The sequence below is a fragment of the Opisthocomus hoazin genome, chromosome 11 (genome assembly GCF_030867145.1).
Source record: "Opisthocomus hoazin isolate bOpiHoa1 chromosome 11, bOpiHoa1.hap1, whole genome shotgun sequence".
NCBI lineage: Eukaryota > Metazoa > Chordata > Aves > Opisthocomiformes > Opisthocomidae > Opisthocomus > Opisthocomus hoazin.
Window position 1 is genome coordinate 21069801 of NC_134424.1, and position 20248 is coordinate 21090048.

A 20248-nucleotide genomic window follows, 5' to 3' on the forward strand; every position below is an offset into this window, starting at 1 on the left:
TAACAAACATTATTTCAGCCATGAAAAGCAGTCAGAGTGAGTGAAAGAATTCTTCCTCTAAGTCCCAGGAGGAACCTCGGTATGCCTTGCCTGCAGCACCTGACTTTCAACATTGGCTGGCAACACAGGAACATACTACTAGTGTGGCTCTGGTATTGAGGAAGGTCCTGTCCCATTTGAACAGGGTGGTACTTGGCTAACAATTCTGCCTCAGAAAATTAGCATTTAAATATGTGTAAAGTAATCTGGGCTACAGTGTTGGTCTCCAAAGGCAGCAATGAATAAATAAAACTTCAAGTATTTAGGTGCTTCTCCCCCTCAGCTCAGCATTCTCGTAATGAATATACTGTATTCATCCCGTCTGTAAGTAACATTAGCAGAAGGTAGGAGAGCGACTGCCTAGCAACCCACAGAAATCCCAAAGAGAGGTGGAAAGGAAGTGATTTTCATGTAATTATTCACTTCTACAAAAGCTGTTGTCAGGTAGACACTAGAAACATAGCTGTTTTATTATTCGCCTAACCTACTTTTAATCTTTTGAGAATCACTACCATTAAAGAGAGGGAAAAAAGAGCTTAATTCAGCCATTTTCTGCCTGGCCGTTTAAGTTGTGTTTTCCTGCTCTAATGAAGGCTCTGCTTTCAGAAGCTGTGTTGTTTAAAAATTCCTGGGTAGTAAACTTCAGAAACAAAACAAGTCCTGTATCCAAAACTCAACTTTTTTTTGCTGCTTCTCCACAATATACAGCTCATATTTTGTTTTGGTTTAGTTTCCCATTTAATGACATTTGTGACTGAGTGGAGAGAGTACCAAGATAATTTTTTCCTTTTTTTTTTTCCCCCCTTTTTTTTCCCCTTTTTTTTTTTTTCCCTACAAGAAGGCATTTGGGGACAGGGGGCAGGGGCTAAAGAACTTATTTATTTTAGGTAACACAGTTGGTGCCAGCATGTTTAGATCCAGCAGGTTTTTTTACTTTACTTTTCTGAACACGGGGACCCCAGCTTAGCCCTCAGCCACGATTCCTTGGAGCTGACTGAGGCTGCATGGAGATAACGGAGGAATATTTTAGTACTATCCTTGCCATCTGGATAAGCCTAGAGGAGTTGTGTTTCATTATAAAACATCACGCCAAACTCTCTTTTGTATCAGTGACTGCCTGAACCAACAGTCACCACTTTCAAGTGGCCTGGGGACAGGCACATTTTCAGTAAATAGTCTTTGATTTATATCCTTATTTTTCCACATCACAGTTTTGCCTTTAGGTTCCATGGACGTAGATTTGATAAATTTAGACATTGAAAGTTTTCTTTTGAAAGAGTATATTTAATTGAATATAAGTGTATTGAAAGTATGTTAAATTACTATTGAAAGTGTATTCGTTGAGGCAATGACTTTCAGAATGGCTTATTGTGAAGGCTGTCATAGAAGTTCTCAGAAGCTTTAACCTGTTCCTTTAGTTAGAGTAATATTCTACTCAGAAAAGTTACTTTCAAATTGCATTGCAATAGTGTGCTTTGCTCCCTGGTTGTCCCAATATTTTGGTTTCAAACGGGAAGCTGTACTTTCCTAGGCAGCAAAAAGCTTTTCATTGTGACCCCTGGGATTAACTAGTTTAATTTTGTGAAATATCTTTTTGTCTGATTTCTAAATGAATGTGTCTTTTTTTTTAATTAGATCTGTTGAAAAGATATGTATTTTTTTTTTTTTGCAACTCAACATATACCAAGATTAGAAAATCATTCTTTTTTCTATTTTATAGTTAAACATGAGAAACTATGCAATTCTAACTGTGTTAGTTATGTGGGAAAATTAAGATAATAAAGTTTATTCTTTTCTGATTTTCTCTGCGGGATTCATAGGAATAAGATACATTATCAGTGTACTGCTAGTCAGGAAGACTCGAATGCGTGCAAGGAATGGATTTATTCCCTTTGCATGTCTGCATCTTCTAATCATTTGGGTTGGGTTTGAGACTAGAAGAGTACTTTGAACTGAAAAAGGTATTTTGCACAGTTGCATAGCACAGACATTCAGCTGATATTTGTTAGCTGCTATTGAAGAAAAAAATTTCAGTTGAATATGAGAGTGACTAGAGAATAAATGAATTTAATTTCTTTTTTGTGCCTTTGAACAGAGATTTCAGTTGATAGCAGTGAATTGTGCAGAGTAGAACCTTTTGCACTTTTGCAACGGGATCTAAATCCACTGCACGTTCCTGCTCAGTGTGGCCTCCAGGGCAGATGTAGGTGCTTCGGCCTCTTCTCCAGCCATTTGACAAAGTATACCTGTTGCATTCTGTCCAGTGTACATATATCCAGCCTTCGTACAACAGTCTGCTTATCATCCTGGTCTCTTTCCTGCAATTGTCAACTATGCTACACCATGCCAAACATAAGTTTGTGATGTGGTTGAATGTTCTTCGTAATGAGAACACTGGAAAAAAATTACTTTAATTGGAATACAGTCAGAGGTAAAATACTCAGTCCTCCACTACTTCCTATATTATAATTTTTCTTAGAAGATACAGTCATATATATGTGAAAATGTAACTTGTAGCAGAGGAATGTAATAAACAGCAATTTAAGAAATGTTCCAGGAATGATTTTTATAGTTGTACATTGCCCTACACTGTGTTGGCAAACTGTAATCAGTAGAAAAATTCTTAGTTTCCTGGTGACTTCAGAAGTTCATCTTAGCAATAATATCGTCATTTACTTCAGAGGCTTGGGATCTAAGACTGGAATAGTCTTGTGAATAAAAAGTGGTAAAGCTCATTGCCTGAGAAACTTCAGGCTATATGGTACTTCCCTGTGGCGGTAGAGAGTATGTGTTCTCTCTTTTCTTAAAATCAAAATGTTATTTAGAGTAGCAGAATCCAGTGGCCCTGGACTCCTCCAGGTTGCTACACCAGAGCAGGAACCTCTGCATGTGCAGGACTTGTGCATGAGCAAGTATGTCTGCAGGAAAAAGGTAGGGTTTGTTTAGTTTAATGTAGCTGAGTTACTCATGTTTGTTTCCTGTGTACAATCACAGCTCTATTTATTGTTGTCAGTGTAAAATGAAGGCCTGTTAATCGTGAGAGGAAAGAAAGGTTCCAGTCTGACCTTGAAACAAGGTCAGAATAGCTTTGTAGCATCTGCCCATCGATCCGATTGTATGTGTAGGCTCACAGCACAGGCACCTGCTGTTCTTGTGAGGTTACAGCAGAAAGGGCAGCTTGGTTTTCACTTTCAGCTCCTATTCAGCCAGGTACATCAGCTAGTAGCTGAAAGCAGTCTTTAATGACAAACTCCCAGAAAAGAAGGACTCAGACTATCTGAGATGAAAAGACAAGGTGAAATAGGGACTTTGGATTTTTCCCAGAGTCATTAGAAACTATATTTTTTTAAATCATACTTTGCTCAGCATGTATTTTGTGTTTTCTGAAGTTTTATGTCAGAAATTATTAGACCTATTCTGACTTGTTGTAGCAGTGCTTGGAGCTGTAGCTGGCATCGCCAAAGGCAGTCCCTAAAACACTCGTCTCTAATTCAGGTGGCAGGAGGAGAGCAAGGAGCCTAGGTTAGGTACACAGCTGGCAGATTCTTTTGAAACGGTTCAATTCTCCAAAAGCTTCTAGTAATGCTCATAATTAAACATGTTGTTAATTCCATCATGTCTGATGGGGATACTGTTTAAGTGCAGGTGCTGCTTCAAGAGTAAGACACTTTTGTAGTTTCTTACAGTCCTGTCAGGTCTAAACTTGTATGATGGTGAAAGAATGTACCGTACTTTTGCCCAGAGGACAAAGCTAAGGTCTTTATCCTGGCCACCCTGTGTGACTTCGTAACTGGTTTTCATCACTGTTTGCTGTCCATCTTCTTCTACGCTGCATATGGACTTTGTTTTTATTATTTTCTTATCTTGGTTTAGTCTTGGTTTAGTCTTCTCCATTTATCCCCCTCCATTGACGGAGCTGGGCTACCTTTCACAGTACAGGAATAGATAGCTTGGCTGACTCCCAGGTGGCTTGTGTGCAAACCATGCTTTGCGACCAGAGACTTGCAAAGCATATGCTTTAGAAGCCAGCTTGAAAATGCTGAACCTGGCAGGCTAATACAGGTAGAGATGTTCTGCAGCTGACATGAATTTTTTACATTTTCTGCACATGCTGTGAGAGATACTGGCACAGGAACATTAAACCTGTCATGATGTATAGGACTTAAATGCTCCGATTTAGATCTGTTTGGCAACAGGTTTTATTCAGGTGTTCTTATTGTTATAAAAATCTGCAACTATTCTGTGCCTTCACCTTGAAATTTCCTTTATTATATACTGACAGCAAAGGCTTTCTTTTTAAAGTTCTTATTTGAAACCAAAGGCAAACTGCTTTTTAAAATACAAACACTGCTGAGATTCATAAAAAAAGTAAAGAATAATTTAAATTAAAAGAAAACTCTAAAGTGATTGCTCATTCTCTGATAACAAAATAGGAAATAAATGACTATCAACATTTGGAACATTATGTTTTAAAGAGTGAGTGCAGCATTTAACTAGCCTGTGAGATCTCCCATATTCTCAGAGAGAGTGCTTCATTATGGAATTGTCATTAACCACTCTGTAGTTAAGGATGCTTTGCAGCTGAAGTGGGTGTTCAATCTCACTTTTAAGAATGAAAAAAAAAAGTGCATATTTATGAAACTACATCACTGGGATGCATATTTAAGCCAGTACTCAGACACCACTGTGAAAATAATTCCCTTGATTTTGATAGAAATACTCAAGGAAGCAAACTTAAGTGTGTGGGTACAAACAGTAGCAGCCCTTACATGTTTCTAATTTTTAACAGATCTGTTAACTGTAGACTGTGGGAAAGGTTATGGGAAGACAGACACATACATTTTGTTTAATGGAAGAATCCTCGTAGTGCTTGATTGTTCAAGGTGGGTTGGTTATGTGTGGAGAAACATGGGTGTTGCCGTGCTTTTAGATTAGCCATTAGACTGAAAACTCTCTAAACTGTCCCCTGAAGCAAAGTATCACAATGATTTGGTACCATTAAGAAATGTGTGAAATACAGTTGAGCAGATTGGAAGAAGACAAAGGGTGACGTGTGTGTTTCTTTACATAAACGAATCCGTCTGGAACCATAAAACCCAGGCACCTAAAGCCTACATATAAGTCCCAGCTAGTGTCAGGATCCCACAGCTACTACTTCAACATCCTTGTTGGTGCTGTGAGTTCAGAGAGCCATACCACTGGGAGGAAATCGTGGCGCCTCTTCTGATGGACATCTGACAGGTCAGATACAGCTCTTAGGTCTGAGCCGGTGGTAATGACACTGACAATGCTGTTTTCCTGTTTGGTATAAAACTGGGAGCCTTACTCTGTAGCAGCTTTATTCATTCCTGCTACTTTTCTTTATGTGTAATTAGGCATACGCTTCATCGTCTAGACACTGCCTGCTCTTTAGAGCTTTTCTGGGTGTTTTGGTGTAAACTCCATCGTAGCTTTCAGGCCCATATTTGGTCTTTTCTACTTAATGCCACAGTGACAATAGCAGTAGTGTTACACAGTGGTTGTTCTCATCTGTTGACTGTACAGGCGCACACACAACTGAGTGCAGAGTCAGATACTCGAACAAGGCGTAAGTATAGGAAGTGGTCGAGGTGATTTAGTGCTGCACTGGGCAATTTCTAAAAAATCATTCTCTTCTGTTTGCTGTTCCCATTTTTGTCATTATTTGAGCAACAGACTGAAAAATTAAACCATAAGCTGGTGTTTCTCCCAAGAGCTTGCCTAGCCAGCCCACAGACTTGATCCTCACAGGCAGAGGCAATGTAGACTGACCCAGGTCCTGTCTTCCTCCAGGGCCCAGGCACTGAGGAGCAAGATGCCTGGCTGTGGATTTGAACAGATAACCTGCCACAAACATAACTTCCGAGTATCACATTTTTAACAAACCCCTTCCACTTCTGCTCAAAATGTCCTCAGCATGCATTTTAGGCACCTTGCTTTTTTCTCTAGGCTAATATGCAAAGACATGCACAACTCAACAGAATAGTGAAATTTCATTAATAGTTTCCTAGCTGAGGTGTAAAATGAAGCTTTTCACGTGACAGCATAATATTTTTTTTAGGACTACGTATCTTTTAGGAGGATCAGACTGAAAATAACTACAGAATTTTGCTATATTCCCCAGGCATGAAACAATTTTATACCTTCTGATTTACATTTAGTTGTTTGTCATGACTCTACAAGCTTGTGGAAGTGCCCGCTAAAGTCAGGTTGTCCTAGGAGATGTTTCCTGCAGTCACGGGAGGATTCCATAATAGCTGCATAGTAGTGTTTGCTTTGCTTTAAGAGCAGTTAAGGACATCTGGAATAAGGTATGGCCTTAAGTGGTGAACAATATTCTCCCAGTTATTTGTTACATGGAAATGATACGGACTAAAGGTGGCAAGGGCTCCCTCCTGAGACAGGCTGCTGCAGGAACCCCCGTAGATCCTGATCTCTGAGGTTTCCCTATCCTGGTGTAGGGAATATGCCAGTATACCTATGCAGACCTTTTTGGGAAGACATGAGTTAACATGGCTTATGCTCTGAAGTGGTTGGGAGCTTGCTGTGCCTGCACTGTGAGTCTGCTGAATGCAAGTCACATGTAGCGTGTAACCGTACAGGTTAGGTGAGGCCGTCGCAGTATCTGCTGCGCAGTTCTTGAGGCAGCAGTACGTACTGAGCCCCGGCGGTGCGGATTCTGTATAGGGAGGTATGGTCTGCCAAGCTGTCTCAACTGTGTACTTGTATTTTCTGTAATTCTGTACCATATCTAATAGAGAGTATGGAAAGCAAAGGGAAGGTACAAAGTCAGAGGAAAACCGAATCTAACGATAGTCCTTCTGATGAGCAATATTAATTTTTATTCCATGCATTATGGAAAGAATAAACATTAACATATAACGGGTTTTCTCCAAGGTCTCTGTTTTATTCGGGTACAGCATCCACTAAGCTCATTTCAGGACAGTTATGCAATATTTTGCTTTATCCATTTCACCCATTGCTTGGCCCTGTAAATATACTGCATATCATTCAGGCCTCGGTTATCACAAAAAATGGCTCAGCCCTTCAAAGTGGCTGATTTCTGCACTGTCTACGTGTTTCATAAACCTCAGTTATTTTGTTTTCATTGTAGGGCATGACCCCATCTTACTGAGGTAGAGAGATATATAGTGAGGCAAAAATTAAAGGCTGTCAGTCATTTTGGGATTTTTCAATTTGAAGTTGGTAGACCTGGCATTTTATGATGTGGTTTTTTTCGCTTGTCCCATGCATGGCTTCAGTTCACCTTGGTTGCAACAGTGAATGCTCAGTAATTTTGTACTTCACTTTGGACACCCATTAAATGAGGACTACGCAGTTAATGAACACTTAAGAAAGGGTTGGTTTAAGTGATTTATGGACATAACGTCACACAGGAACTTTATAGTAGAGACATGAAAAGAATCTAATTCTCCAGAGCAGCCTTCTGTTGTCTTCACTACAGCACATCCCTCTTCTTTCTGCTTTATCCTTCTTCATTCATTACGTGCGCTATAATCATGGCAACGAATGAGGCAAGGGATCCTCCAGACAACAGGATCCTCTGTGTGACTCGCTCGATTCATCTCCCTGGGCAGAAGGATGAATAGTCATGTAAATGAAGATTGTGTCCTAGACATACACACAAGAAGGCCAAGTTAAGATTACCCAGGCGGACTTAAAATCTGGGTATTGCTAGGTTTTGAGAGCTAGACTTTGCTAAAGAGTACTTGCCATTTTTAGTAAAAAATGTTCTTGTTTATTCTGTTTTGTGGAATTGTGTTTGTACCAACATAAGTTAGTTATCAGCGCGATGGAGCAGAAACCACGGCTTGTGAGCTAATGGTGTGAATCAGGAAAGCGGTGAAGTGATGTGTGGGAAAGCCTCAAAATGGGGACCAGGGCACAGACAGCTCTGCTGTTCCCTTTCCCACTCAGTAAATGGGAAGTGGAGAAACTCACCATCATCTGTCATGCCTCATTTCTACTTGGAGAAAGCAGGCAGTGCCATAGAGTCAGGGCTTGTTTACTGTGCCTTCTCCCTTTGGGAGCAGAGCTTCATCGCGTGGGCTCACTGAACAGCCCCTTCTTAGCCAGCCAGCATGCTTTCTGTGCAGGAGTCAGAGCAAGAGCTGTGCTGCTGTGTTCTGAGCTTGCGTTCATCTTGTTTGCCCATACCATCACTAATGTAGCACTGGGCCTAGCGTGTCTAGAAAACGGCTGTAATGGGGGTGCTAAAATGTAAACATAGTAGATATAAAGGTTCTGTCCTTTGGCATTTGAATTTTTTAAATATTAAGGTATAATTAAAGTAGGTTTTGTGCTTTAATTTTAATCTTCTTTTGGCATGGAAACATGCTAGATATGAGATGAAAATAGTAAGAAGAAACACTTAGTTCTGTATTTTAAAGTAGGGGCTAATAGAAGACTATAAAACATTTTCAGTCCCCAAATTTATGAATGCATACTCCTGAATTGACTTAATTCTCACTAACCAAAGAATTTTCAAGGTAGAAGGTTTATAAAGCATGAACAGGATGTTCTGTGATACTGGCCCTTTCCTCTGGAATGTACTCATGCCAGAAACACATCAAGCCCTGTCTCATTTCAGAAAAAATGTACCTCTTTTGTCCCGGCCTTTCACCAGCTGCTGGCTCCAGAACCCTTGGTTTGCAGCTCACGGGCAGTGTTTCTTTGTCCTTCAGAATTTCATTGTTCTGCGGAATCGTGCTACATTCACTCCATGTGCTAGTCTAAGCCAGGCATTGCAAATTCAGCACTCTCAGAAATAATTTATGATGCTTTTGTTGCCATAAGCCAGATGGATGGCACCTGGATTTGTGAGTGCTGTCTGCAAGACCCCGTCTGCACCCACTAGAAGTTTTAATGAGAACAACTTCCCTTGAGGTACAGTTTATGAATTACTAAGGCTGGGTGTGACTTAGACTAATAAACAATTTCTGTACCTCGACAAATTCTCCAACCAGGAATGAGTACTGCAGTCTGATGCTAAACGTCAAATGGTCGCTGGCTGTTTGGGCAAGAATATGGAGAGCTGGTCTGTAATATCAACTGTACGGCTTGAAGAGGTTGGCACGCCTGATGGAATTTCTAGATTGATGTCATATAGTGCAACGAAAACAAAGGACTCTTCAATCCGATTCAACTTTTATAGAATATGCGAACATTTGCTTACAGAACATGTTTCTCCTAAAGTTTTTGCCACTTTTTATGTTGAATCACTGTCAGATGTTGTGGTCTGTAGAGGAGACTTGTTTTCTTTGAAGGAAGTAACATCACTTATGGCCAGAATTTTATCTGGGTTCCTAACGAGGTACATAGGACTTCCAGAGGGATGTGCTTTCTGCTCGTCTTGTCATGCAGCTCTGGGGTTTCTCACTTCAGGCTACCATTCTTCTTTGCCCCCATTTCCACTATTCCTTGCTGTCCACGGACTAATCGGACTTCTGTGGAGCTGGCACATGCCAGCAGGAAAGGCTGTTGCTCATCTGAGTGCTGTACAATGCACTGCAACAATACATTGTGCAAAACCTGAAATGGAAGGAAACAGCACATTCTACACGTGTTGATCCAGTTTCCTAGCTTTTGTTTGTGCCTAAGAAGACCGTGCATTTTCAGTTGACCTATGCTACTTACAGCTTTTTGGGAGCTTCCGATCATGTTAAAGAGCCTGTCTGTCAAAAGGCTTTCTCTGTGTAGCTTTTTCCTTACCTAGTGGTGAAACTCGAGATGTAACCAGCTGTATCTTATTCAGTATGACAGCAATGAAACCATTTAAGCCACTGATGCAAATCAAATGTGATCTTAATGTTATTCCTAAACAGAAATGCTCACAACAACTCCAGAGACCAAGGTCTCACTCGATCACATCTGAACCAAATACATCCTCTTCATATATTTATGAGTATTTGATCACTGTTACAAGTATTACTGTTAGTAGTCATGAAATCCTTACCTGCATTACCTCTCTCCTGTCTCAAACTTAGAGCAGCTAATGGCTACACAGCTATTGCCTCTGGTTATCAGTCAGTGTTTTGTTACTTCTCTGAAAAGCACTTTGGTTGGTCTGCTGTAAAAAAAAAATTTACAGAGCTCATTTATCCCAGGAAACTGGGAGTCAGAATTTATTGGACTGGAAAAAACAGTGCAGCTGTGTAGGTGTGGGTTCTTCACATTGCTCTCATGGCAAAATCAGGAGTTAAAAGAGTATATTCACCTCCAGTAATCACACACCTAGGCTCTAGTCTAGTGAACTGTCTTGTTGGAGTATTTTTAAAATCAAAAGAATTGTGTGTTATATTAATGTTCTAGGATTGCTGTGAGGAGAATAATCTCACTGTGACAGCTCATGCTACCTTTTATTTTCTTTTCCCTGATTTAGAATTCAGGATATCGCTTTAGGGTATAAATGTTACCATAATGATATTACAAAGGTACTTACATGCTAAGCTCTGCAGAACTTCTGTTTGTCTTTTGTACAGTGACCAGAACAACCATGTCCTGGTGCCGAACTGAAGCCATTAAGTATTGCTAAAAAAACCCTCTCTTTCTCTGAATACGTCATCTCTTCTCTTTCCCCAGCTTAATTTGTATATTGTCTATGAATGCAATATTTTATCTTTAGAGTATTTTTCCACACGAAACTTTTAAGTTTGAATCGATAATTATCAACTGAGAATGAGATAAATGCATATGATTCTATTTAGGTTGCAATTGCTAATACCTTCTAGTGTTAATAAAACCATTAAAGAATTTATACTGGATGAGGTTCTTCTCCAGAAATTCTGTCTCTCTTTCTACTTAGATTAGGCTGAACCTGTAAAGACTAGCTGAGTTACTCCTTGTTTATACCACTGGGAAGAAGAGGGGAATTTAACTTGCTGCATGTATTTTTAGGATTGTGACTTCTAAAAGACTTGCCAGACGCTAATATCCTGTACAGTTGCCTGTGCTAATTTGTGGTCAATATATGCATAAAGGTGATTTCCTCTTGACCTTTTTTAACCACTCCATTTTTGTGTCCTCAGGTGTGGGTGGACGCCGGTACACAGATATTTTTTTCTTACGCAATCTGCTTGGGGTGCTTGACAGCCCTGGGAAGTTACAACAACTATAATAACAACTGCTACAGGTAATATCTTCCATACTTTATTTTTACATTTAGTTTCAGGGATGGAAGCGTCCACATACTTAGCTTACCTGAGAAGTACTTCACTTTTCTTAGCTGCTTGCATGAGTAATCATAAGCACATGCACATGTTTTTGTAGAACAGAGATCTGTAATGGTTTTTATAATTGTTTCAGAGGAACTCTTTTCCAAAATATGGTGTTTTCATCCCTTTTGATCATATCTGACCCTTGCACAGACACAAGCCACTCAGTACACACATATATACACAACTGCATGTATGATATACTGAATTTCATACATGTATAATTGCATACCTATGCAATATTTGATTGTATAATGTATATCTGCTTAAAAAAAAATCCTACCAAAAATTGTTATTAAAATTCACCTGAGTTTGGTCTATGCTCTGAATGTCACTTTTCCCTGTAGCTTGCTGGCTCCTAGCTAGAGCAGAGGAGAAATGGATAGCATTACATTGCTCATCTTTATAGAAGTCAGTAAGGAAGCTGCTAATGACTTCAGGAGGTTTTAATCTTTCCTGAATCAATGTCAAAAGGATATGGCTCACACAAAATCCTCATTCCATTTTACTGGCATGGGCAGGAATACGAGCACTTTTTTCTTCTGGCATCAGTAGTTACTGAGTTAGTTTTCCTACAGTTCAACAGCCTTTAATACAAGACAGTAGATGACAGTTTGACTGTGCTGACTCCATTATGATATCCAGAGAATTAAAAATTCTTTTTTCTATAAAGGAAATAACGCAGTCGAAAAGCAAAAGCACCCCAAAGACACACCCCCTAAGTCCCCAAAAGTGTAAGTATTTAAATTCTAAATTACAGTTTTACTTGGAGAGTGCAGGAGACCGGTTTAGCAGGCTGCTGCCTCCTTGCCATGTCGTAGCAACAACTTGCTCTGCTGCCAGAGAAACACCAAGCAGTAAGAGCCTCCAGGCAGAGGGGGAACTGGGATGCCGGGGATCACAGGGGCACGGATGTATCCACCCGCTGAATGTCTGCAAAGCTGTCCAGCAGCAGCTAAGGGTACTTTGCCATCTAAACATGCAAAGTAACTTAGCAGCAACAGAAGTTACTATTTGCTTGCCTATGACAGCCAAAAATCCAAATGTTTTGCTGTATAAAGTAGTGTAAGTCCCCTACAATCTTAAGTGCTGATTGACATTATTTTCAGAATAATGATAAAGATGCTCCAACAGAGGGTAAGGAATGCCCCTACACAGCAGTGGGTAATGAAAGTTTTCCCTAATTAGCACAAGTGATGCTTTAATAAAGGCGCTACTCCTTTTCTCTCCTATTAAATTTTATTTTTGTTTCTTTCTAGTTGCATTCTATCTAGAAACAATTCTGTCACTGGCTCAAGGACCCCAGTAATCTTTTTATTCTGGTTTTGCAATTCATTACAAAAAGCAGGAGTTTTGATGTGTGATCAGAGAGCTTGTGTAATTTTCCTTCTTCTCCTCTGACCCTAGCAGCATAGCCTGTGAAAAACAGCAGCGGCTCTCTTGTAAAGCTCCTGAGCAAGATGCTGCAACACAGTACTTTTTACTTAATCCAGACTTCGCAACTCCTCTAACAAAACGTTTTCACAGATCTCCTAAATAAGACAGATTTTTTTGTGTCCCAAGTATGATTCTGAAGAAGAGCTTACTCTTAATGAGCAACTTCGTGTCCATTGGTGCAGCTTGGGGTTCTGTTAGTCCTATGGTTCAGTATATGAAAGAAACCCAGGCTCTGGAGATCAACTGCGGTATTTTTTATTTGTATTTTCAGAGACTGCATCATGCTCTGCTGCTTGAACAGTGGCACAAGCTTTGTTGCTGGTTTTGCTATCTTTTCAGTTCTTGGATTTATGGCTTATGAACAAGGCGTGCCCATTGCAGAAGTTGCAGAATCGGGTAAGTTCCAAAAGCAGTTTTCTGTTAACAGTGATGCCCAGGGGTTGCTGTCAAAATACTTAGCCTATGCCATTGTCTTACAGGTAAGTTGACTGTTTTGCAGATAGTTTTAGAAAACTCCTTTTAAAAGCCTCTTACCTGACTCATTGGAATAACTGCTATAAGAAGAATTCTTAACTATTTTTATGGTCATACATTTATATGTGAAAAATATTGTTATTGTGCATAGCACCAAATTCATAAAGTCAAGGAGCTACTGTAACACAAACTTACTACAGCTGAGCATCCAGAAGACTCTTTAGCAGAGATATATTGCTCAGGTATGCCCCTTGCGTGTTACATCCTCGTGAAAGGAGCATTCAGTTTTCTTTAAATGGGGCAGACCGAAAGCCACACAAATATTTGTTCCTTCTGGGGAGAAAAAAAAAAGAAAAAAGAATGAAAGAAAAAGAGAAAAGATACAGCTGTTAAAGCAATGAGAAACTAGCTGTTTATGAGAAATCTTTGGAAGTCCTCTCAAGTCTTGCTTAATGTATACTATCCAAATACAGATTTCTAACAGTCAGACAGCTAATGGCATCTCCTAAGATCAGTAAGTTTTTCTCCCAGGGACATACACTGAGATGCTCTGGTTCATTAAGTAAAAAATTTCTTGTTTTGAGTCCAGAAAGGCACAAAGGCCCAGCCCTACTAGAAATTAACCATCTAATGTTCATTACCATCACTTGGAGTTAGGCATCCAATGAAAGTTAATTGCTCTTTAATGCCTCTGTGGATGTAACATCTTGAAGCATCGCTTAAAACTCAACAGAACAGAAACACCAGGAGTGCTGCCCAGAAAGAAGGGCGGTATAATGCTGAACTGTTGAGAAGGAGAAATGACTCGCATGAAGTTAGCCGAGGTTAGCAGGAAAGCTGCAAAGCAAGTAGAGCTTCACTGGCAGTGTCATGGAAAATATTTCTCTTTTCCTAAAGCCCCGAAGACAACTGGCTTATACTATTATAGAAACTATACAGAAAAAGGTTGAAAGACTGCAGCAACTCTGTAAACTGTAGGAGCTTGCAAATACTGCGTTAAATGAAAAAGCAGTAGTGTGTTGACAGGTCTTCACGGAAGTTACTGCGGCAGGAGCACAGAGGTACTCCTTTGTCAGCCTTGTGATACTGCCTTTATATCTCTGCTTTAAAAGCTGGCTAGCTTCAGTAAAAGCTGTTACAGCAGGAGAGTTTGCAGCAACTGAAAAATGGGCGCAGGTAAATAAGAACAGGAAAATATGAGCTAGGTGAGATGGTGCTTTAGCAGAGCTGAGAAGTTACCAGTGCTGTTGCAAAAATGTTCTATTTTAAAGATTTCTGTAACTATGCAGCCAATGAATTGATGTTATGTACCAGCAGCAGCACTCAGAAAAGCAGAGCAGATTGCGAACAAACCTGTAGACATTTGGCTTGCACCACGTATGTCTTCCAAGATGCAGGTCTTACCATTGACTGCCTTCTTGCACAAAATGTCAGATACAGTGCTGTCTCAGGAAAAAAAAAAGATTCCAGAATATGTTAACGAGTTACATAAGGCAATCACAGGACCACGTGCTGTTATTTATTCAAGTGTACGAGCCTTGCTGTGTACATCCACACAAAGAAGGAGGAGAACGTAAAGTACAGTGATGTCTTAACAGAAGTCTTGACCTTCAAACATTTGGCCAGGATGCAGGCAGAGTTGACGTGCCAAGCAAGTCTTCATTGCTGATTAGCCTCATCACCAAATATTTAGACAATTAGAGATGTAGAGTTTGAGGTTTTCAGCCTTGTATTTAGCTCCTCTTATCTGCCATAAAGAGCAATCAAGTTGTGGTGGGTTGAGCCTCGCAGCAGCTAAGCATCCACACTGCTGCTCACTCACTCACCCACCCTCGCGGGGACGGGAACAGGAAGGGAAAAAGTGAGAAAGCTGGTGGGGCCAGGCAGAGATGGTTTAATAAGCGATGCTGTGCAAGCACTTCTCAGCAAGAGCCGCAGTGCTGGTGTTAGCCATGCACCGTACAGGCTGTTCTGGAGAAAGTTAGACTCCATCTCAGCCAGACCCAGTATGCACATGTAAATATTTCCTTTCTTTTCTTCCTTTTCAGGACCAGGACTTGCATTCATTGCTTACCCTAAAGCTGTCACCATGATGCCTCTTTCTCCCCTGTGGGCAACTCTGTTCTTCATGATGCTTATATTCCTTGGATTAGATAGTCAGGTATGAAAAAATGCCATTTAAATGTTTTGTCAGATTCCCTAGTATGTGTATAGCAGCATCCTTGATGTAAACAGCATCTAACCTGATGGAACAATGAACCCTAACTTAAATCCTTGCTTAAAACCATTGATTCAAGTTCCTGATTTTAAGTCTTAGTTATGTGATGCTGGAGATTCCTTTATGATTTACTGTGATTTACTGCGAACACTGATTCAGTGTGACTATAGCTTTCATTATTAATGTGGAATTTAAACATGAGTAATTAAAATTAACAGTTCCGTAAAATACCAGTGTGTCATCTTTTCCTGTTTCTAAAGCACTTTGCAATGAATTTTGAAACTGAATATTGGATAGTGGTAATGTAAGTTCCTGTGGTGTATTTATACTTCAAGATACCATAGCAAGAAATGTGTAGTCATATTCTGCACCAAGGTGACAGCACAGAAGTTGTCTGTTTACGTGACTGTAAAAAATGTGAAAGCTGTTTGATGAAAAATGTAACATAGCTCGCATTGTTAGCATGCAGCTCGGCTCGTGGCATGATTTGGTTCAGAAAGTTTATGATTGTATACTGTAGAATAAAGCTCTTCAGTGCTTATTTTGCACGACGTTTCCAATTGTTAAACTCAGCGTTTTCATAACTGGTCTTTTTCCTGCTCTAACAATTTTTTTATAAAGTCTTTTTAAAAATAAGCAATTCCTGAATTCTGCTCTTCACTGTTACAGTGAAGCAGGCTTTGTGTTGTCTACTTTTGGGCATTCGTTTCAGTGCCTATTTTGGAAACTTTCATCCAGAGCCCTGAGTTGAGACACTCAGGCCTCTGGCTTTCTGCTGATGTTTAAAGTTAGTAAGCGTGTTCCTTCCCTCCTTCATTACATGTGTTTGGCTTGGGCACTTAATACTTTGTGGAACTTCTCTCCTGTCAAATGGAGAAGACTGCTACAAAAAACCTGCTGCAGTTCATTCAGCAGTGTTGGAAGGTGCATAGCACTGCCTAGCATTCCTTTGAGTGACAAGAGTGCAGGATGCCGAGAGTGCAATTCTGCTGCGGTCCTATGAACTGTTTGTATGCTATTTAAGTCCCATTTAAGCCACATTTGAAAAATTTAACTTTTATGTAATCAATCTGCTACAGGGCAGATACATTCTGAGATAATGCTAGCGGATTCAACTATTTGAATTTGGTGGTGGACTGGAAATCCATAGCTATGGACTTCTTGATTCTGAAATGATGTTCCTCTCAGTTTGAGTTTCTCCTTATAGAGTGTCCTCAGGGACCATTCAGTCTCTGTGATGAGAGCCTATCAGGATATTTGAAGCATTTGGTAGCAAATCCAAATCCCAGCAGCAGATGAGACACATATTTCATTTGTACTTTCCTATCATTTCTTCTAGTTCGTGTGTGTGGAAAGCCTTGTGACAGCTGTTGTAGATATGTACCCAAAGATTTTCCGAAGGGGCTACAGAAGAGAACTGCTGATTCTTGGGCTTTCCATTGTGTCATACTTCATTGGCCTAATAATGTTAACTGAGGTAAGATGTGCTTTGTTGTACTGCTGCAGAAAAAAGGAAATGAGTTTCTGTTTATAACCGTAACAGATAAAATGCAAGAACACTTGCCATAGACAAATTCCACTGTGAGGAATATGATAACAAAATACTTGCAACTGTTCTCAACTACTGTGTAACACTTCACATGTAAAATGTATGCTCAGTTTTTCAGTTGAGCTTAGGAAATATTTTAATGAAAGTTAGGTAGTCAAGGAAATTCCATCTGCTTTGCACCCGCCAACCAGATAGACCGATGGTGGTTTCTGCTTACTTACTCTGGGCAGACCAGTCTGAAAACAACTGCATTTTGGATTAATAGATCAATAAAGAAGATTAATTAAAGTGAAAATATAAAACTAAATCTTCTTTGATTTTTATATCACTGTGCCAGGTCAATCAATACAGCCAATCTCTGTGCTGAAATTGCTTCAGTAAGAGCATTATGTGTTTTTTTTTTTTCAAACAAACCGGAGTGTTTGCTTTGGGATTTGGAAAAATTCTGAGAGTGTCAGTCCATCCCGTCAGTTCATGACACAAAATGTCTGGTGCTACTGTGTTTGGTACTTAGATTGGGGAGGGACTCTGGGATCCCTTGATAGGAGTTTAGTCTTGCTGCTCAGTGCTTGCTGTACAGAGTGAGGTCTATCGACAATCTTTCTCTCCTTCACTTTACCCTCTCAAGACAGGAGGAAGAGGGACAGAGTCAACACTCTCCTCTGCCCACATTCTTCTGCTTGCTGGGCCATTAGAGCCTCCCTGTGCCAGGGAGCGAGGCAGGCAACAGAGTTCCACGCCTGAGGAGCTGTGGAATTACATGTCCGAGGAATGTTTGTCCGAGGAAGCCTGGCTGTATTAACCGTGAAGGGCCACGACGGGTCTCTGTTGTGCAGCAATCTCGGGCAGGGCTTCCCAGCGAAGCAGCCTCCCAGGGCTTCATGAACTTGTCCAGAGTCACTTAAATTCCTTACACAGTCCTTGGACTATGTGCTTTTCAAAGTGCTTTGTTACTGAAAAGGAGCAAATTTCACCCCAGAAAGGTGTTAGGCAATTGTAGGCATGTTAGTCTGCTGTCCTCAGGATGCAAGTTTTTACAACGAACAGAACAAATCAACTAATCAGAATATATTAGCTTTAGATACACTTTCAAGGAAAGAATAACTAAAGATGGGGAGGAAAGTGGAGACTAGGACAAAATGAAACTTTTTTTTTTTTTAAATGACAGTTTGTACCAGACTAATCAGATATCTTTCTCTGATAAGAGGCCTGACTCTGTATGAAGCAAATGCAGCTGCCCAGAAGTTTTATATACTTCAGTGAAGAAATTGAAAATTCACCACAAGAAAAATTATTAATCTTATTCCAAAGAAAATGACTTGTACAAGTAACTGGACAGCGAGGAGATGACGACTGTTGGTGTTAAAAGAGATTCTTATTGAAGTTACACAGACAGCACTGGGTAGCAATGTTGTCTCGTATCTGCAGTTGACTTGCTACAGAAACAAGTCATGTATAGGTATTGGCTACATGCGATTAGCTCTCCGGCGATGTATTCCTTCTTCATTTTAAATTTTGAAACTATTGGCAGATTTCAGTCAATTTAACAGAAGTTTCAAAGACAAGTCCTTTTTCATGAAAGTTCAACGTTCATTAAAGTTTGCAGGTGTATAAAGAAGGACTAGAAGTGTCCTTATTGTTCCAAAGAACAAAGCATGAGCTCAGTCTTTATTAAAAAGTAGAGAATTCACAAAAAAGCTGTAGCCTAATGAGTGCATGAAGTAGAAGGGCTCACAGTCATCTATAAGATTTAAGTCCAAATTGGGCTTCCTTAACTCTGATGTTCCTGGGTCACAGAAAAAGGCATCATGATACTGGATGACCGGAGTATTAAAGATGGAGTAGACTATAGTAGCACAAGGTATAAGGGCATACATAGACAACATAAACATTTCTACTAGGCATTGAAAACAATTAGGGAAGAGAAGTATCTGGATGTGAAACTAAGCACTACAGATATGCTGTAGACATAAAACTATGTTTCTTCGATGTTTCGGGAAGGTATTTCCAATGGAGAGGTGGGAGTGGACAAGGTAATAGTCCCACTGGATTATTAGGTACGACTCTGGATACTTGTATTCAGACTGGAACAGCACGCAAAGCAAGAGCTGTGAGGATGATCCTAGGAGTACAGAGCTGATTTTACCAGAAACCAGCAAAATAATGATAATATTAGAAAAGGTGTATGATTGCTTTCTGTAAGTATATCATATATGTAACAGTGAATATAAACATGAACTATTTCTGCAAAAAGAATGGCTCCCTTTCCCTCACACCCAGTGCAGGGTGTATAAGCTGGCCATGAATAATTAGGCTGAAAATTAAGAAAGGATTTCTATCCATCAGAACAGTGAGGTTCTAGGAGTTTTTCCAAGAACAATAGTTCTGGATTTAAACCAGAATTCAGATTGTCAGTTAGTTTATGAAAGGTATTATGTGACATAATTCCCTGTGAGAACAGAGGAATTGGCACTGGTTGATTAAGAATTCCTTCCAGATGTGCATCCCTGTAAGTGGAGCATTGGAGCAGAGCAACCTTATATGGACCAGTTTGCCTGTAACCATTCTTACCCTCTTTAAGATAAATGTCTTTGCTATGTGAAATGGGGAAATTTTGGATAATTCCTGCCACAGTGCAAATGTTAAGTGGAGCACTGAGAGGTCCCTTATTGAGACGTACAGGCTAAAAGAAATGTAACCATGAAGAGTGAAGAGGAAGCAAGTTCTCCAAAAGGACAGGAATATTCTTGCAGGAGTTTTGCAGAATTGTGTTCCTTACTTTGTATTGTCCTAGTTGGTTGATCTCTGAGTTTCCAGTTTGCTCAGATATTTGCTGAACCTCACCGTGAGCTCTTTGCAGTAAAGATGTTCACTTGTGAGGTTTTCAGAAGCAGTCAGACGGCAGAGCTGACTAAAAGCAGGGTAGCTAATAATCAGAAAAGTATCTGCGTTAGGAGAAAAAAAAATCTCATTGCATTAAGAAAATTCTACTTCAACATTTTCATTCTGGTCTGAGACGGCTGATGTTTCTCAGTGCTTTGAGCATGACTTTTTGCTCAACAGAAACCTTAAAGGACAGAGAAACGCTTTTTTCTCAGTATTGCTAGAGAGACATAAGTTATTATTGAGAGATGTGACTTATTTACATCATCAACTACGCAATCTAAATGGCTGTGATCCCATGTGGAAGTGACACACTGGTCGAGAATGCTCCACTCCATGGCAGCTCAGTGAGGCATCAAAGCATTATGCATGAGTGAAACCTCCAGGGGTAAATAT

General features: G+C 40.0%; 1 protein-coding gene across 3 annotated transcripts in view; it reads left to right on the forward strand.

Annotated features, from left to right (window-relative positions):
* The window catches only part of SLC6A11 (solute carrier family 6 member 11), a 109602-nt gene that overhangs the window by 77161 nt on the left and 12193 nt on the right, over positions 1 to 20248 (forward strand). For all 3 annotated transcript variants that reach the window (XM_075432752.1, XM_075432750.1, XM_075432751.1), the window contains exons 8-11: positions 11106 to 11209; positions 13000 to 13124; positions 15251 to 15363; positions 16760 to 16897. In XM_075432752.1, the coding sequence (XP_075288867.1) occupies positions 11106 to 11209; positions 13000 to 13124; positions 15251 to 15363; positions 16760 to 16897 (480 nt within the window). The remainder of the gene's footprint in view (positions 1 to 11105; positions 11210 to 12999; positions 13125 to 15250; positions 15364 to 16759; positions 16898 to 20248) is intronic.